The sequence below is a fragment of the Podarcis bocagei genome (genome assembly GCF_964188305.1).
Source record: "Podarcis bocagei genome assembly, chromosome: 12".
In the NCBI taxonomy this organism is placed as follows: Eukaryota; Metazoa; Chordata; class Lepidosauria; order Squamata; family Lacertidae; genus Podarcis; species Podarcis bocagei.
This window is the reverse complement of record NC_138137.1, coordinates 18,375,845-18,388,990: the sequence shown is the minus strand read 5'-3', so window position 1 is coordinate 18,388,990 and position 13,146 is coordinate 18,375,845. Positions and strand designations below refer to the sequence as shown.

At 44.0% G+C, this 13,146-nt stretch overlaps 2 protein-coding genes across 2 annotated transcripts in view; one reads left to right on the top strand and one right to left on the bottom strand.

The window, feature by feature from the left end:
- Window positions 1–3,069, bottom strand: part of EOMES (eomesodermin) — a 154,833-nt gene extending 151,764 nt beyond the window's left edge. The window contains exon 1 of the mRNA XM_081164591.1: window positions 2,321–3,069. The gene's annotated coding sequence lies outside the window, so the exon portion shown is untranslated. The remainder of the gene's footprint in view (window positions 1–2,320) is intronic.
- A 2,081-nt stretch (window positions 3,070–5,150) lies between these two features.
- The window catches only part of CMC1 (C-X9-C motif containing 1), a 48,536-nt gene continuing 40,540 nt past the window's right edge, over window positions 5,151–13,146 (top strand). Inside the window, exon 1 of the mRNA XM_081165044.1 lies at window positions 5,151–5,377. Coding sequence (XP_081021170.1) covers window positions 5,353–5,377 — 25 coding nt within the window. The 5' untranslated portion in view covers window positions 5,151–5,352. The remainder of the gene's footprint in view (window positions 5,378–13,146) is intronic.

Below are 13,146 nucleotides of genomic sequence, written 5' to 3'. Positions count from 1 at the left end.
GTTATTTACTTTCTTCCTGGCTGATGCAGCCTCTAAGCCTTAGAATCCCAAACAGGGTGTTAGATTCTCAGGAACTACTGCCCACAAATGTGTTAAAAAATTTGCATGAACAGCCAGTTTTGATAATACACTTTTATTGTGTATGCTCCAAAATCATTCACTATTGGAAGAAGCCCATAATCAGTAAATCCTGTAATTCTGAGTAAATGGTGTCCCATATTGAACCATTGAAGTTGGTCCTGGCTCTTGGTAATTAATTTCAACTAAAGGTTCCACCTTGCCATGAAATACTTATCATGATACAATGCTAAAAACAGATAGTATGTGTACAGACGCATTTGCTAAACCTGAATAACAACAGCCACAATATCTTATATCCCACCCATCTGACTGGGTTACCCCAGCCCCTCAGACCAGCTTCCAATAAATTATAAAGGGACAAAACAAAACATCAAACATTAAAAACTTCCTGAAACAGGGCTGCCTTCAGATGTCTATGAAAAGTTGTATAATTGTTTAACTTTTGCTATCTGATGGGAGGGCATTCCACAGGACAGGCACCACTACTGAAAAGGCCCTCTGCCTGGTTCCTTGAAACTTTGCTTCTGATAATTATAGGGACAGACAGAGCTACCTAAATTGTATAGAAATTTATTTATGTATGCTACTACAGCAGCAATAATGCTACTTGCCCAAAAGTATAAAGAAGCAGAAGTTCCAGCAAAGGAAGAATGGATACAAAAACTTATGGAATATGCAGAAATGGCGAAACTTAAGAAATCAAGATAACAAACTTTTTATAAAAGAATGGAAATGGTTTATTAAATATTTACAGACAAATTGCAAACAGATAAAAACACTGGCAGGATTATTGTAATAACCTGCAGTTTCATAAGTATATATTTAAAGTAGATTATTAAATGAGCAAATTAAATGAATTTGGATATGCAGAAGATATTAAAAAATAAATGTAAGGAGCCACAGAAAGTGGAGAAAGTCAAACTTTGAAATGTTAAATTGATTGTAAAACTAATGAAATGCATAACCTTGATAAATATCAAAACTTTAAAAAGAAAAGAAAAGAAACTTTGCTTCTCGCAATGAAGGAACTGCTAGAAGGCTGTCAGAGCTGGACCTTAGTGTCTGGACTGAACGATGGGAACAGAGGCACTCATTCAGGTGTACATAAACAACTTAAGCCCAGCACCGGGGACGGGGAACCTGTGGCTGGAGCACTTACATAATCCCTGCACATTGACAGGGCTGTTTGGGAGTTGTGGGTCTGACAGCATCTGAAGGCAGGCTCCCCATCCCTGTCCCACATTATTAAGCAACTGCACCCTCTTCGTTGCTGATGCCTGCTTTAGCCCTCCCCATCCTTATTTTTCTGCCTCATGTCTCCAAAAATAACCAACTGGTTGGGTCTAGTCACCATTTTAATCTCCCACAAGGCCCTTGGCACGTTCTCTCTGGGGCTGTGCTACACCCCTATGCAGTGCTTTTTTCTGGGGGTACGCATACCCCTAGGGACGCGGGTGGCGCTGTGGGCTAAAGCCTCAGCGCCTAGGGCTTGCCGATCGAAAGGTCGGCGGTTCGAATCCCCGCGGCGGGGTGCGCTCCCGCTGCTCGGTCCCAGCGCCTGCCAACCTAGCAGTTCGAAAGCACCCCCGGGTGCAAGTAGATAAATAGGTACCGCTTACCAGCGGGAAGGTAAACGGCGTTCCGTGTGCTGCGCTGGCTCGCCAGATGCAGCTTTGTCACGCTGGCCACGTGACCCGGAAGTGTCTCCGGACAGCGCTGGCCCCCGGCCAATAGATGTGAGATGGGCGCACAAACCCCAGAGTCTGTCAAGACTGGCCCGTTCGGGCAGGGGTACCTTTACCTTTACCTTTTACGCATACCCCTATACATTTTGGGAATCTATGTTTGGCCTCATTGAGAGGCAGTACAGTGGTACCTCGGGTTACATATGCTTCAGGTTACATATGCTTCAGGTTACAGACTCCGCTAACCCAGAAATAGTACCTCGGGTTAAGAACTTTGCTTCAGGATGAGAACAGAAATCGTGTTCCGGCGGCGCGGTAGCAGCGGGAGGCCCCATTAGCTAAAGTAGTGCTTCAGGTTAAGAACAGTTTCAGGTTAAGAACAGGCCTCCAAATTGAATTTAGTACTTAACCCAAGGTACTACTGTATTTCAATATGAGTAGGAAAATGAGAGTACCCCTAAACATTTAATTTTTTTTTTAGAAGAAAGCACTGCCCCTATAGAAAGGACACATCAAAGAGGGCATGCTCTATATTTCAATAGGCACAGACTCACCTCAGCTCCGCTGCATATTAGGCTTTCTTCCACAAATGTTGCTTCATATTTTCCGTTTTCAGCCCTGGCCCAAATTCTTCCCAGCCCCAAGTCAGACATCTTCTACAAAATGTTGTGCGTCCTTCAGAGCATCCGAGTCTCCATTTTCTCAGTCCAGACTCCTCAGGAATAAGTCCCTAACACCGGGAACAGCCAGTTCCTCCCAGAGCTGCCTCAAGGAAGGCTTTCCCTCAAAGAGATCCTCTGACTCCATCCATGTCCCTGGCAGGATTGAACCCACAGCTCCTCCTAGACAACCACGGGGAGCAGCAAAGTCTGTTGACACCCCACTCTAACCACATTCAATGGGACTTGTGAAATAGCCTGAAGACCACACACACACCCCACAGGGAAACAAGGAGAGCTTTTCTCAAATCTCTGTGGAGACTCCTTATTTAGGCAGCACCCATCCTTTCTCCACTAGGCTTCTTTCAGCTCCTTGGGGCATTTTATATACTGTACCATCTTTGTCTCCCTTCCCTTCAGCCTAAGGCACTGCAGCTGGGTTCCTTCCCAGCCACCAGGCAAGCCAGTGGAGAAGGCCCAACACTTCTTCCCTCACAGGGGGGGTCTCCAGGCAATGTCCACATGTGGTGTTCTCAGGAGTTATTGCCTGGTTGATGCAGACAGGAGTCAAGGGGCCAAGTGTGCCAGCACAGGAAGCAGTGAGCCCTCATAGCCCATCACAGAGGCATTGTGGGGGATTTGCACGGCGAGTAGGCCCAGTTTTCCCACACTGTTTAGAGCATGCTGTCAAAGCCAGTTGCCTCCACATAAGCCCACATGGGTGAGCGGGGCTAGCAAAGAGTGGTTGGGAAAATAATGATAAAATGGTGATCAAAATATCAAAAAAATGCTATTACTTCCCCAAAGACTCTCAGCCTTTTAATGCCATTAAACAGTTCAGTTTTGCTGCGTATTTAAAGTCTCTTCACACGTCATTAGGACAGAATGTGTTTCATAAAAACAGCCTGGGGACGACGACCCTTAAATACAGTTCAACAAACTGTCCAGAGTGGTTTGAATTTATTTTATTATTGTTATTATTTTGATAACTGAACCTTTGAACAGATTACAAGTTCTCCTTTATCTCAGAAGCAAAAGGTGTGGAGACTTCTGAAATAGATAATTAATCTCCATTGCTATCTATAGTTTCATAGTTAACACTGTCTTGCTTGAAGTGTAAAAACACATTCACACTTTAGAAAATGGATGATTAACTAATCAAATGACAATATGAATGGTAGACAAACAGAGAAATGACTGCAAGCAGGAGCTATTTATGATCAGCCACATTTTGTGCAATAGAAAATATATTCTTTGTCATTGCACTGCACTTTTCAGACATCTCAGGTGGCTCCTAAAACTTTTTTTTTTTGTACATGTGAGTGTGCACCTTTGTGCATGTGATAGGAAACGCATTCTGGCCCAATGAAGACCTAATTTGGGAAAGATCTCTCTTCGGCCATCTTTTCACAATTTAACAAACTACAGTACTACAATTCACACAGTGCAATCCTATGCACAGTTACCTTCTGTTCAGTAGAGTTTGCTCCCTACTAAGTACTGTATATATATTTTTAAGGAACACGGGTGGCACTGTGGTCCAAACCTCCTGGACCGCTTGCCAATCGCAAGGTCAGCAGTTTGAATCTTCGTGACAGGGTTTGCTCCCATTGCTCTGTCCCAGTTTCTGCCAACCTAGCAGTTTGAAAGCACACCAGTGCAAGTAGATGAATAGGTACCACCGTGGTGAGAAGGTAAACGGCATTTCTGTGCGCTCTGGCATTTGTCACAATCCTCCATGCACCAGAAGCGGTTTAGTCATGCTGGCCACATAACCCGGAAAGCTGTCTGTGGACAAACGCCTGCTACCTCGGCTTGAAAAGCGAAATGAGCGCCGTACCCCATATTCGCCTTTGAATGGACATAACCATCCAGGGGTCCTTTACCTTTTACCATATATTTTTAGGATTGCAGCCTTAACACTCTTTCACTCCTGTACCTTAATAGAGAAGTGAAAATGAAAGGACTCTTTACATAGGGGTCACAATGACCTAACTAGTTTTTGTGAACAATGCAGGGGTAAACCCGCCCTACCCCACCCCAATCCGAGAGCAAAACTGCTGGATAAAAGAAATCTCATGGGGCCAAAGCCACAGCACTGCACCTTAAAACATGAAGTCATAATACAAGAGTGGGGCATGTTCTTCTGAATAACCCCCTAAATAATTGAGGCTATCCTCAGATATTGTGAACACAACCACATGGCTGTTAAGAATCTAAGGGAGCAGCAAAACCCAACCAGGCTGACCCCCAAACTATAATATTATATTCGGGTCTGTGAAAACTGTTACGTTATGAAAGCATGTCAATATTTAGTAATTGTTGAGCTGATAGGTTTGGTGATAATGCCTGCTTCAACGTTCACATTGGTCTATCTCCTTGATTATTAGTTGTTCTCCCTTCTATTAATGGAAGCATTTATTAAAAGACTTGTGTGTGTATTAAAAGTGTGGGCGTTTGTTTTTCCTTCCTTGCCTCACAGGGAACAATCCCAACAGCCACCTTCCCAACTGGTTTTAAGGGGCTCTCCAGGCGAGAATCTTGTCACGGTGACGTCACTATCACTTTATCCTCCGAAGCTCCTCCCATTAAGAAGCCGGCATTCGCCCCGCCCCAATAGGTAGAACCCCGCCTTTTCCTTCGCTAGCCTTCCATGCGCAGGCGCCCTCCCACGCCGTTCGTTCTCCTTCTCTTCCGCTTCCTGCTCTCGCCCTCCCTCTTTTCGACGCGTGCGTCGTAGTGCCGTTAGGCCGATGGGTCGCGCGCTGGAGCTTCGAATTCCGCAGCCGGCGCATGCGCCGAGAGAGTGTGTGGCTTAAAAAAAAACCCCAAGGTTGAAGGACTATGACCATGTTGTTGCAGCCGCCGCGACTTCTGTAGCTACTGAGGTGCTTCCCTCCCCGCCCCTAAAGCAGGGAAGCTGGTACATGGAGTCTGCCCCTGGTGCAGCAGGTAGGGGCGGTTGCTACCCCCTCCTCTTGACGTGCCCGGGACATGAGAGTGCAAGGGGGTTAGGCTGAGGAGCTGCCAGTCCAGACCCGTGAACTTGCTCCTTGGTTCACGTGTGAACCCTTGTTCACGGGTTTACCGCCGACTCAAGGGCTCCCAGCCCTCACGTGCTCTTAGTTCCCTTCGTTAATGAAATGGGCGTAGTTGTCCGACTTAGAAGATGATTGTTGAGATTCCTGCACTGCAGGGGGGGTTGGACTAGATGGCCCCCCGGGGTACCTTCCAACCCTACAGTTCTATGATGAATGCCTCAGAAGGTTGTTCCACTTTAAATTTAGATGAATGAAGAACAATCAACATTACCTCTACAGAATAGCCTGGTAGTGGGGCGTGTCATTTCAGGGGGCAAAACTTAATTTTTGCAAACTTCTTCAGCGAAGGCTCTTAAAAATATGGGTTTTTTTGGGGGGGGGAAATTGAAATCTGCTATTATTATTTTTTTGTGACCAAACAGTATTTAGCTTGGTAAATCTACATTTGGTGAAGAAGCACATAAACTGCTTTTGGAAAACCAAAGAACTTTAGTTTTACCTTCTGAAAATGTAAGGTAATGTTAAATATTAATATTAATATATTATATAACTGTAAGAATTTTAAATGATTTCTATGCAGTTTTACACACATTTTGAATTCCCAAGTCATGATACAACTTGTAAGCCCTCCTCATTTTTTGGAATTTGAAAGTTGAAAAATTCAACATGCTTTACTGGTAAGGGCCTTCTTGGTAGTGGTATATTGGTTGTGGATTACGCTCCCCAGAAAGTTTTTTCTGTCTCCTACCTTGTTCTACCTTGTTCTCCTTCTGATGACTTTTTAGATACTATTTTAGTATCTAATCCTGCTATCTATTTTATACTGCTATCTATTTTAATCCTGTTTTCACTATTTTATGGGTTTTGGCCTCTCTCACACACCCTGGTATTTATATTTTAACTGACTTAATCTTTTTCAAAACCACCTTGGGAATGTAATTGTAGTGTAGCATTAAAATAAATATAATACATAATAGGGTACTCTTAGTAGTATTATCTTTTGTAATGCAGATAGTGGAACTGAGGCTAGAGAAAGTGGCTTACCTAGGGAGTTCATGGCAAAGGTAAGATTTGAACCAGAGACTTCCTGATTTGTATAGCCCAGCTACGCTATACCAGTTCTCAAGTGTACTAGATTGTGTTGGTGCTAAAAGGGAACAGTGAACTTGACACTATACTTCAGGACTAGCTTGATCCTCTTTGTTGTTTTTTTCAAATTGTTTCTTAAGATTCATGGGCACATTTAATTTGCACTTTAGCAGTGGCCTTTGCTTACGATTCTTGCTTCTATGATACCACTACTGCTAGTTATAGTTTGTACAAATATAGCATGTAGGCAAACACACCTGGGAACATAGGAAGTTGTATTTCAATAGGGCCAGTTTGCCTGTCTTTTGGCTGTAGGTTTTTTGTTTGTTTGTTTATGGCATTTATAAGTGATCCTGTAACAAGTTTTCAGGGTAGGACTGTTTTTTGTATTGTTTCTTTGCATTTTCTCAACCATTAGCAACTGGTGTAGATAATCTTTAATTTGCATAACACCATAATCTTAACCTTTCCTATAGTTTCATAACTTAATGGCTTTGCTATGTAAACCAATTGAACCATTTGTTCCTATGTAAATAGTTTCAGGAAGGTAATTTTAATCTTGAACATGGGGTTTGGGTTTGGGTGGAAGTTAAACTCTCCTCATGCAGAGGTCTTGCCTACTGTACCTCACTCCAGCTTCTATTTACTTTTTTTTAAAAAAATGACACATTAATTACATTCACAAAAAAAGTTGCCTCTAGCTTTACTCTCAAATTGGCCTGTTAAAAATTGCGATGATTAGCCTAAATCTAAGGGATTGACAAACTCCTACTGGGTTTGCCTTTTATGGAAGTAATATATCGCAGGAGAAGGGCTGGATATAGCAGACCTCACAATTGGTCATTGGCTATTTCTTTACTCTTGAATCTCCAAAATATTTTATTAGCAGCTCTTAGATCCCTCTACAATTTGCCTCACATTTGCCAACTTTTCTGTGTTATTTTACTCCCTTTGTATTTCATTTCTATCTCGGATTATTTTTGCTGATATGAGGAATATGATATTTGAGGAATATGATATTTTGCTGATATGAGGAATCATCTTGTTCCTAACTGAGATAATCCAGATCAAAATGTATTGATTTTGTCTAAAGCAGGATTTGATGGCTTCAAAACAATCAAGGCAGTTGACACCAAACTTAAATATGGTTAATACTACAGTATTTGAAACTGGTTTCAAAACATTGGCTAATAGCAAACCCAGGCTAGCATTAACCGTAGCTAAGATTAGTGCCCTGGTTTTAACCATGTTTAACATGGGGTGGGGAAATGACCACAGAAGAGGGGCGTCAATATAGTATGTAAGCCTGAGGCCTGCTTCTGGCTCCTTACACCAGCACCCTAGTTGAGAACCACCCTGAGTTCTACAGGTATAAGTCAGTAAAGGTAAAGGGACCCCTGACTGTTAGATCCAGTTGCAGACGACTCTGGGGCTGCGGCGCTCATCTCGCTTTATTGGTCGAGGGAGCCGGCGTACAACTTCTGGGTCATGTGGCCAGCCTGACTAAGCCGCTTCTGGCGAACCAGAGCAGTGCACGGAAACACCGTTTACCTTCCCGCTGGAGCGGTACCTATTTATCTACTTGCACTTTGACATGCCTTTGAACTGCTAGGTTGGCAGGAGCAGGGACCGAGCAATGGGAGCTCAGTCCGTCGCAGGGATTCAAACCCCTGACCTTTTGATCGGCAAGCCCTAGGCTCTGTGGTTTAGACCACAGCGCCACCTGCGTCCTGTAAGTCAGTATACCAATATAATAAATAATAATAAAAAGCATAGACCGGGTTCAGCAGCACTGGCTGTACTCCTTTCTATTCTTCTCATCCAGAATCCAGCTACATGTTTTATGTTCATCGCTTCGCTCTCATGTTTATTTGTTTTGTTTCCCCCCTACTACAACAGTGTCATACCGGGGGGTGCAAACCTTCTCTCTCATGTTTTCACCTTTGCTAGAAAAACACTTTTTTATTTTTTGAGGAGTTCTACATGCCCGGTTCTGTCAAGGCACATTCTCACCTGTGGTTGGTGATGTGCTAATAAGTGTATGACTGATACATGGTTGCTGGAGATCTTCCTCCTGGGACCATTCTTTCCAGCAGCAATATGTGCTGAAAATGTTGTGCTTGGCTTTGGCAATGTTAAACTCCTTAAGTGACTGCCATTGCCACTTTACCTTCGCTGTCATGTATACCTATCTCTGCTTGAGGTTACAATGAAAGTGGTGACGGTGGTGTACTTATCATACAGAGAGAATGACGCTTTGCATTTAAGAAAGTTGAGGAACTTGTACTTTGCAAGCCAAAACACTCAAGTCTGAAATTCCCTGTAATTTGCTTGGTCTTATGACTTTCACTAATGCTGCAGTCCTTGGCATACATACTTAGGAAACAGGTCCTGGTAGGGAGCTCTCAGGGCTCAATGTGTCATTTCCTCTTCTCCTGCTGGAATTTGTTCTAGGAATCTCAGGAGGTGCTGTTTGCAACCAAGAGGACCCAGCATTGCCTGGCGTGTGCCTACATCCTTTCCTTGATTATCAGGGCCTCATCTCCTTATCTCAAGAGCGGCTAATTTGTGGCCCTCCTGGCCTTGCTGGTTTCCAACTTGCATCATCCCTGGCAGGACCTGACAGGAGCTGGGAGTCCCAACAACACTTGGAAAGCCACAGATTCTCTCACCCCTGCCTTAATCCATATCTAGGTGGGTCTTAGAATCATAGAATCATAGAGTTGGAATAGACCACAAGGGCCATCAAGTCCAACCCCCTGCCAAGCAGGAAACACCATCAGAGCACTCCTGACATATGGTTGTCAAGCCTCTGCTTAAAGACCTCCAAAGCAGGAGACTCCACCACACTCCTTGGCAGCAAATTCCACTGTCGAACAGCTCTTACTGTCAGGAAGTTCTTCCTAAGGTTTAGGTGGAATCTTCTTTCTTGTAGTTTGGATCCATTGCTCCGTGTCTGCTGCTCTGGAGCAGCAGAAAACAACCTTTCTCCCTCCTCTATATGACATCCTTTTATATATTTGAACATGGCTATCATATCATTAACCTCCTCTTCTCCAGGCTAAACATGCCCAGCTCCCTTAGCCGTTCCTCATAAGGCATCGTTTCCAGGCCTTTGACTATTTTGGTTGCCCTCCTCTGGACACGTTCCAGTTTGTCAGTGTCCTTCTTGAACTGTGGTGCCCAGAACTGGACCCAGTACTCCAGGTGAGGTCTGACCAGAGCAGAATACAGTGGCACTATTACTTCCCTTGATCTAGATGCTATACTCCTTTTGATGCAGCCCAGAATTGCATTGGTTTTTTTAGCTGCCGCATCACACTGTTGGCTCATGTCAAGTTTGTGGTCAACCAAGACTCCTAGATCCTTTTCACATGTACTGCTCTCAAGCCAGGTGTCCCCCATCTTGTATTTGTGCCTCTCATTTTTTTTTGCCCAAGTGCAATACTTTACATTTCTCCCTGTTAAAGTTTATCTTGTTTGTTTTGGCCCAGTTCTCTAATCTGTCAAGGTCGTTTTGAAGTGTGATCCTGTCCTCTGGGGTGTTAGCCACCCCTTCCAGTTTGGTGTCATCTGCAAATTTGATCAGGATGCCCTTGAGTCCATCATCCAAGTCGTTGATAAAGATGTTGAATAAGACCGGGCCTAAGACAGAACCCTGTGGCACCCCACTAGTTACTCTTCTCCAGGATGAAGAGGAACCATTGATGAGCACCCTTTGGGTTCAGTCAGTCAGCCAGTTACAAATCCACTGAGTGGTAGCATAGTCAAGACCGCATTTTACCGGGACTTCCGGGTTGACGCGATCTGGAAATGGCGGATTCCCTCCGAGCTGCGGAGGGAATCGGCTCTACCGAGGACGGGTCTTTGCCGCGCCGGCGACGCGGGGACCCTTAAAAACCGCAGGCGCGGATGCCTGCGGACTGAAGACTCGGCGGGTGCCTTAAGCGCCCCCCCTGATTCACGAAGAGCCTTTTTAAAGGCTGCGGAGAGGATACGGGGGTGGCGTGGCACTGAGAGTCGATCGCTACCTCGGTGGAGCGAAGCCGCGAGCCATGACCAGAGAGCGCTGACTTCCTTCCTTGAAAATTTGGACTGAAAGAATCACCCGTGAGTAAGACGGATTGGGACTTTAAAAAATTTACCCTCAATTGGAGACGACCGGGGGGTGTGCTAAAAGGAAGTCCACACCCCCCCCCTGCAGACGATCTAAGCAACGACATAAGAGCTAAGCTGGAGAGCCTACCCTTGGTGGGGTGAGTTAAAAAGGACACTAACTTTCAAGATTTAGCTAAAGGAAATTTTGTGCTGGAGAGTGGAGTTTTGGAGACCCTCTTTTTGTTTTAAACAACCCCCCCCCCGGGCTCGGGAACGTCCTGCCTTTGTGCCTGTGTAAGAGCTGCGGAGTTTGACAGCTGTCAAAGCTGTCAAACGGGCGGTTTAAAGTGGAAAAATCGCTATCTAAGATCCCTCTGGACTAAGACGAGTTACAATTGAGCTAAAATTGTTGGAAACAAAGTAATAATAATTAGTTAAAGGACTAAAGACTAATAAGTAACCAGATTCCCCCTAGGGGGAATTCTGTGAAACTACAATGGATACAATGGCTGTGGAAGGAAAGTTACTAGTGGAAATCGAAAGGATGTTTCAATTGGTGGGAATCTTACAAGAGCAGAGCTTGGCCATGAATAAACAACTTGTGACTATGACCTTGGGAACAGGCAACTCTGCTCTCTGTATTGAGGACCTGAATGAGAAAGAATCCACAGCTGAATGGGAAACAATATCTACAGAGGTGAAAGAGACTAAACAACAAGAAAAAGAAGAAGTAACCTTGGGAAGTAACGACCAAAAGCTGACATCTGTGGAACACAAGCAAGGAGATGCTGGGAACATATCTACCACAAGTCTGCGAAAGACACAGAAGAAGAAGGAGGAGGTCCCGGGACAATATGGAATACAGGAACTTAAAATAAAGAAATATGATTGGGGCCTCCGTTTGGACTTTGATTCTGAAGATATAGGCTTTGTGGAAATTTTTCAGCAGTTACTTTCAAATCTCCTTGTGGGAAGAGAATACACTTTGATGGTGAAAGAACTTTTTCCAGACTCGACGACTGACATAAAGGACTACCAACAAGACAGGCGGAGAGGGACTGAAAGAGACTTGAAAGCCTCGGACGTGATGAACCCAGGCTGAGAATCTCGAATTTGGATTTCTATTGGGAAGGGACAAAAACCGGGGATGGGAGGGAGGGAAGAGGAGATTCTTAAAAACTCTTAAGACTTTTAGGTTTGGTTAATATGACTCTTAATTAAGACAAAATGAAAATCGATGGAAGAGAGCTTAAGTCCAACTTAGGAAAATCAATTTTTATTATAAAAGAGATAATAAGATGAATAAGATGGTTAAGAGGAGAAACACCAACTTGCTGATATAATCTTGGGAACTGGGATGCACGAGGGGGGGTGGGGGGAAGTCAGGGAACAAGGTTATGAAATGGGGATTTGCTGATTTTATACATGTTTTTGTCTTGTGTCTTTTCTTTGTGTGTGTCTTGTTTATATAAAAGCAGAAAACCAAATAAAAATTTTTATAAAAAAAAAAAGACCGCATTTTACCAGCTTCCTTGCAAGAATATCATGGGGCACCTTGTCAAATGCCTTGCTGAAATCAAGGTAGGCTACATCCACTGTGTTCCCTTCATCTACCAGGCTTGTAATTCTGTCAAAAAACGAGATCAGGTTAGTCTGACATGACTTATTTTTCAGAAATCCATGCTGACTATTGGTGATCACAGCATTCCTTTCTAGGTGCTCACAGACTGTTTGCTTAATGATCTGCTCCAGAATCTTCCCTGGTATTGATGTCAGACTGACTGGGCGGTAATTATTTGGGTCCTCTCTTTTCCCCTTTTTGAAAATAGGGACAACATTTGCCCTCCTCCAGTCTGCCGGGACTTCGCCTGTTCTCCAGGAATTCTCAAAGATGACTGCCAGTGGTTCTGAGATCACATCTGCCAGTTCTTTTAATACTCTTGGATGCAGTTCATTTGGCCCTGGAGACTTGAATACATCTAAACTAGCCAAGTATTCTTGTACTATCTCCTTAGTTACTCTGGGCTGTGTTTCCTCTGCTGAATCATTTGCTCCAAATTCTTCAGGTCGGGCATTGTTTTCTTTATCGGAGAAGACTGAGGCAAAGAAGGCATTGAGGAGTTCAGCCCTTTCTGTGTCCCCTGTTTGCATTTCACCATCTTCTCCTCTGAGTGACCCCACTGTTTCTTTGTTCTTCCTTTTGCTACGGACATACCCATAAAAGCCTTTTTTGTTGCTTTTAACCTCTCTAGCAAGCCTGAGTTCATTCTGTGCTTTAGCTTTTCTGACTTTGTGTCTACATGTGCTGGCTATTTGTTTGAATTCCTCTTTGGTGGTTTCCCCCCTTTTCCATTTTTTGTACACATCCTTTTTTAATCTTAACTCAGTTAAAAGTTCTTTAGATAGCCACCCTGGCTTCTTTAGTTTCTTTAGGGCTTCTTTAGCCCTGCAAGCTCTGATAAGCTCCTCCCACAGCTAATCACCTGACTCAAC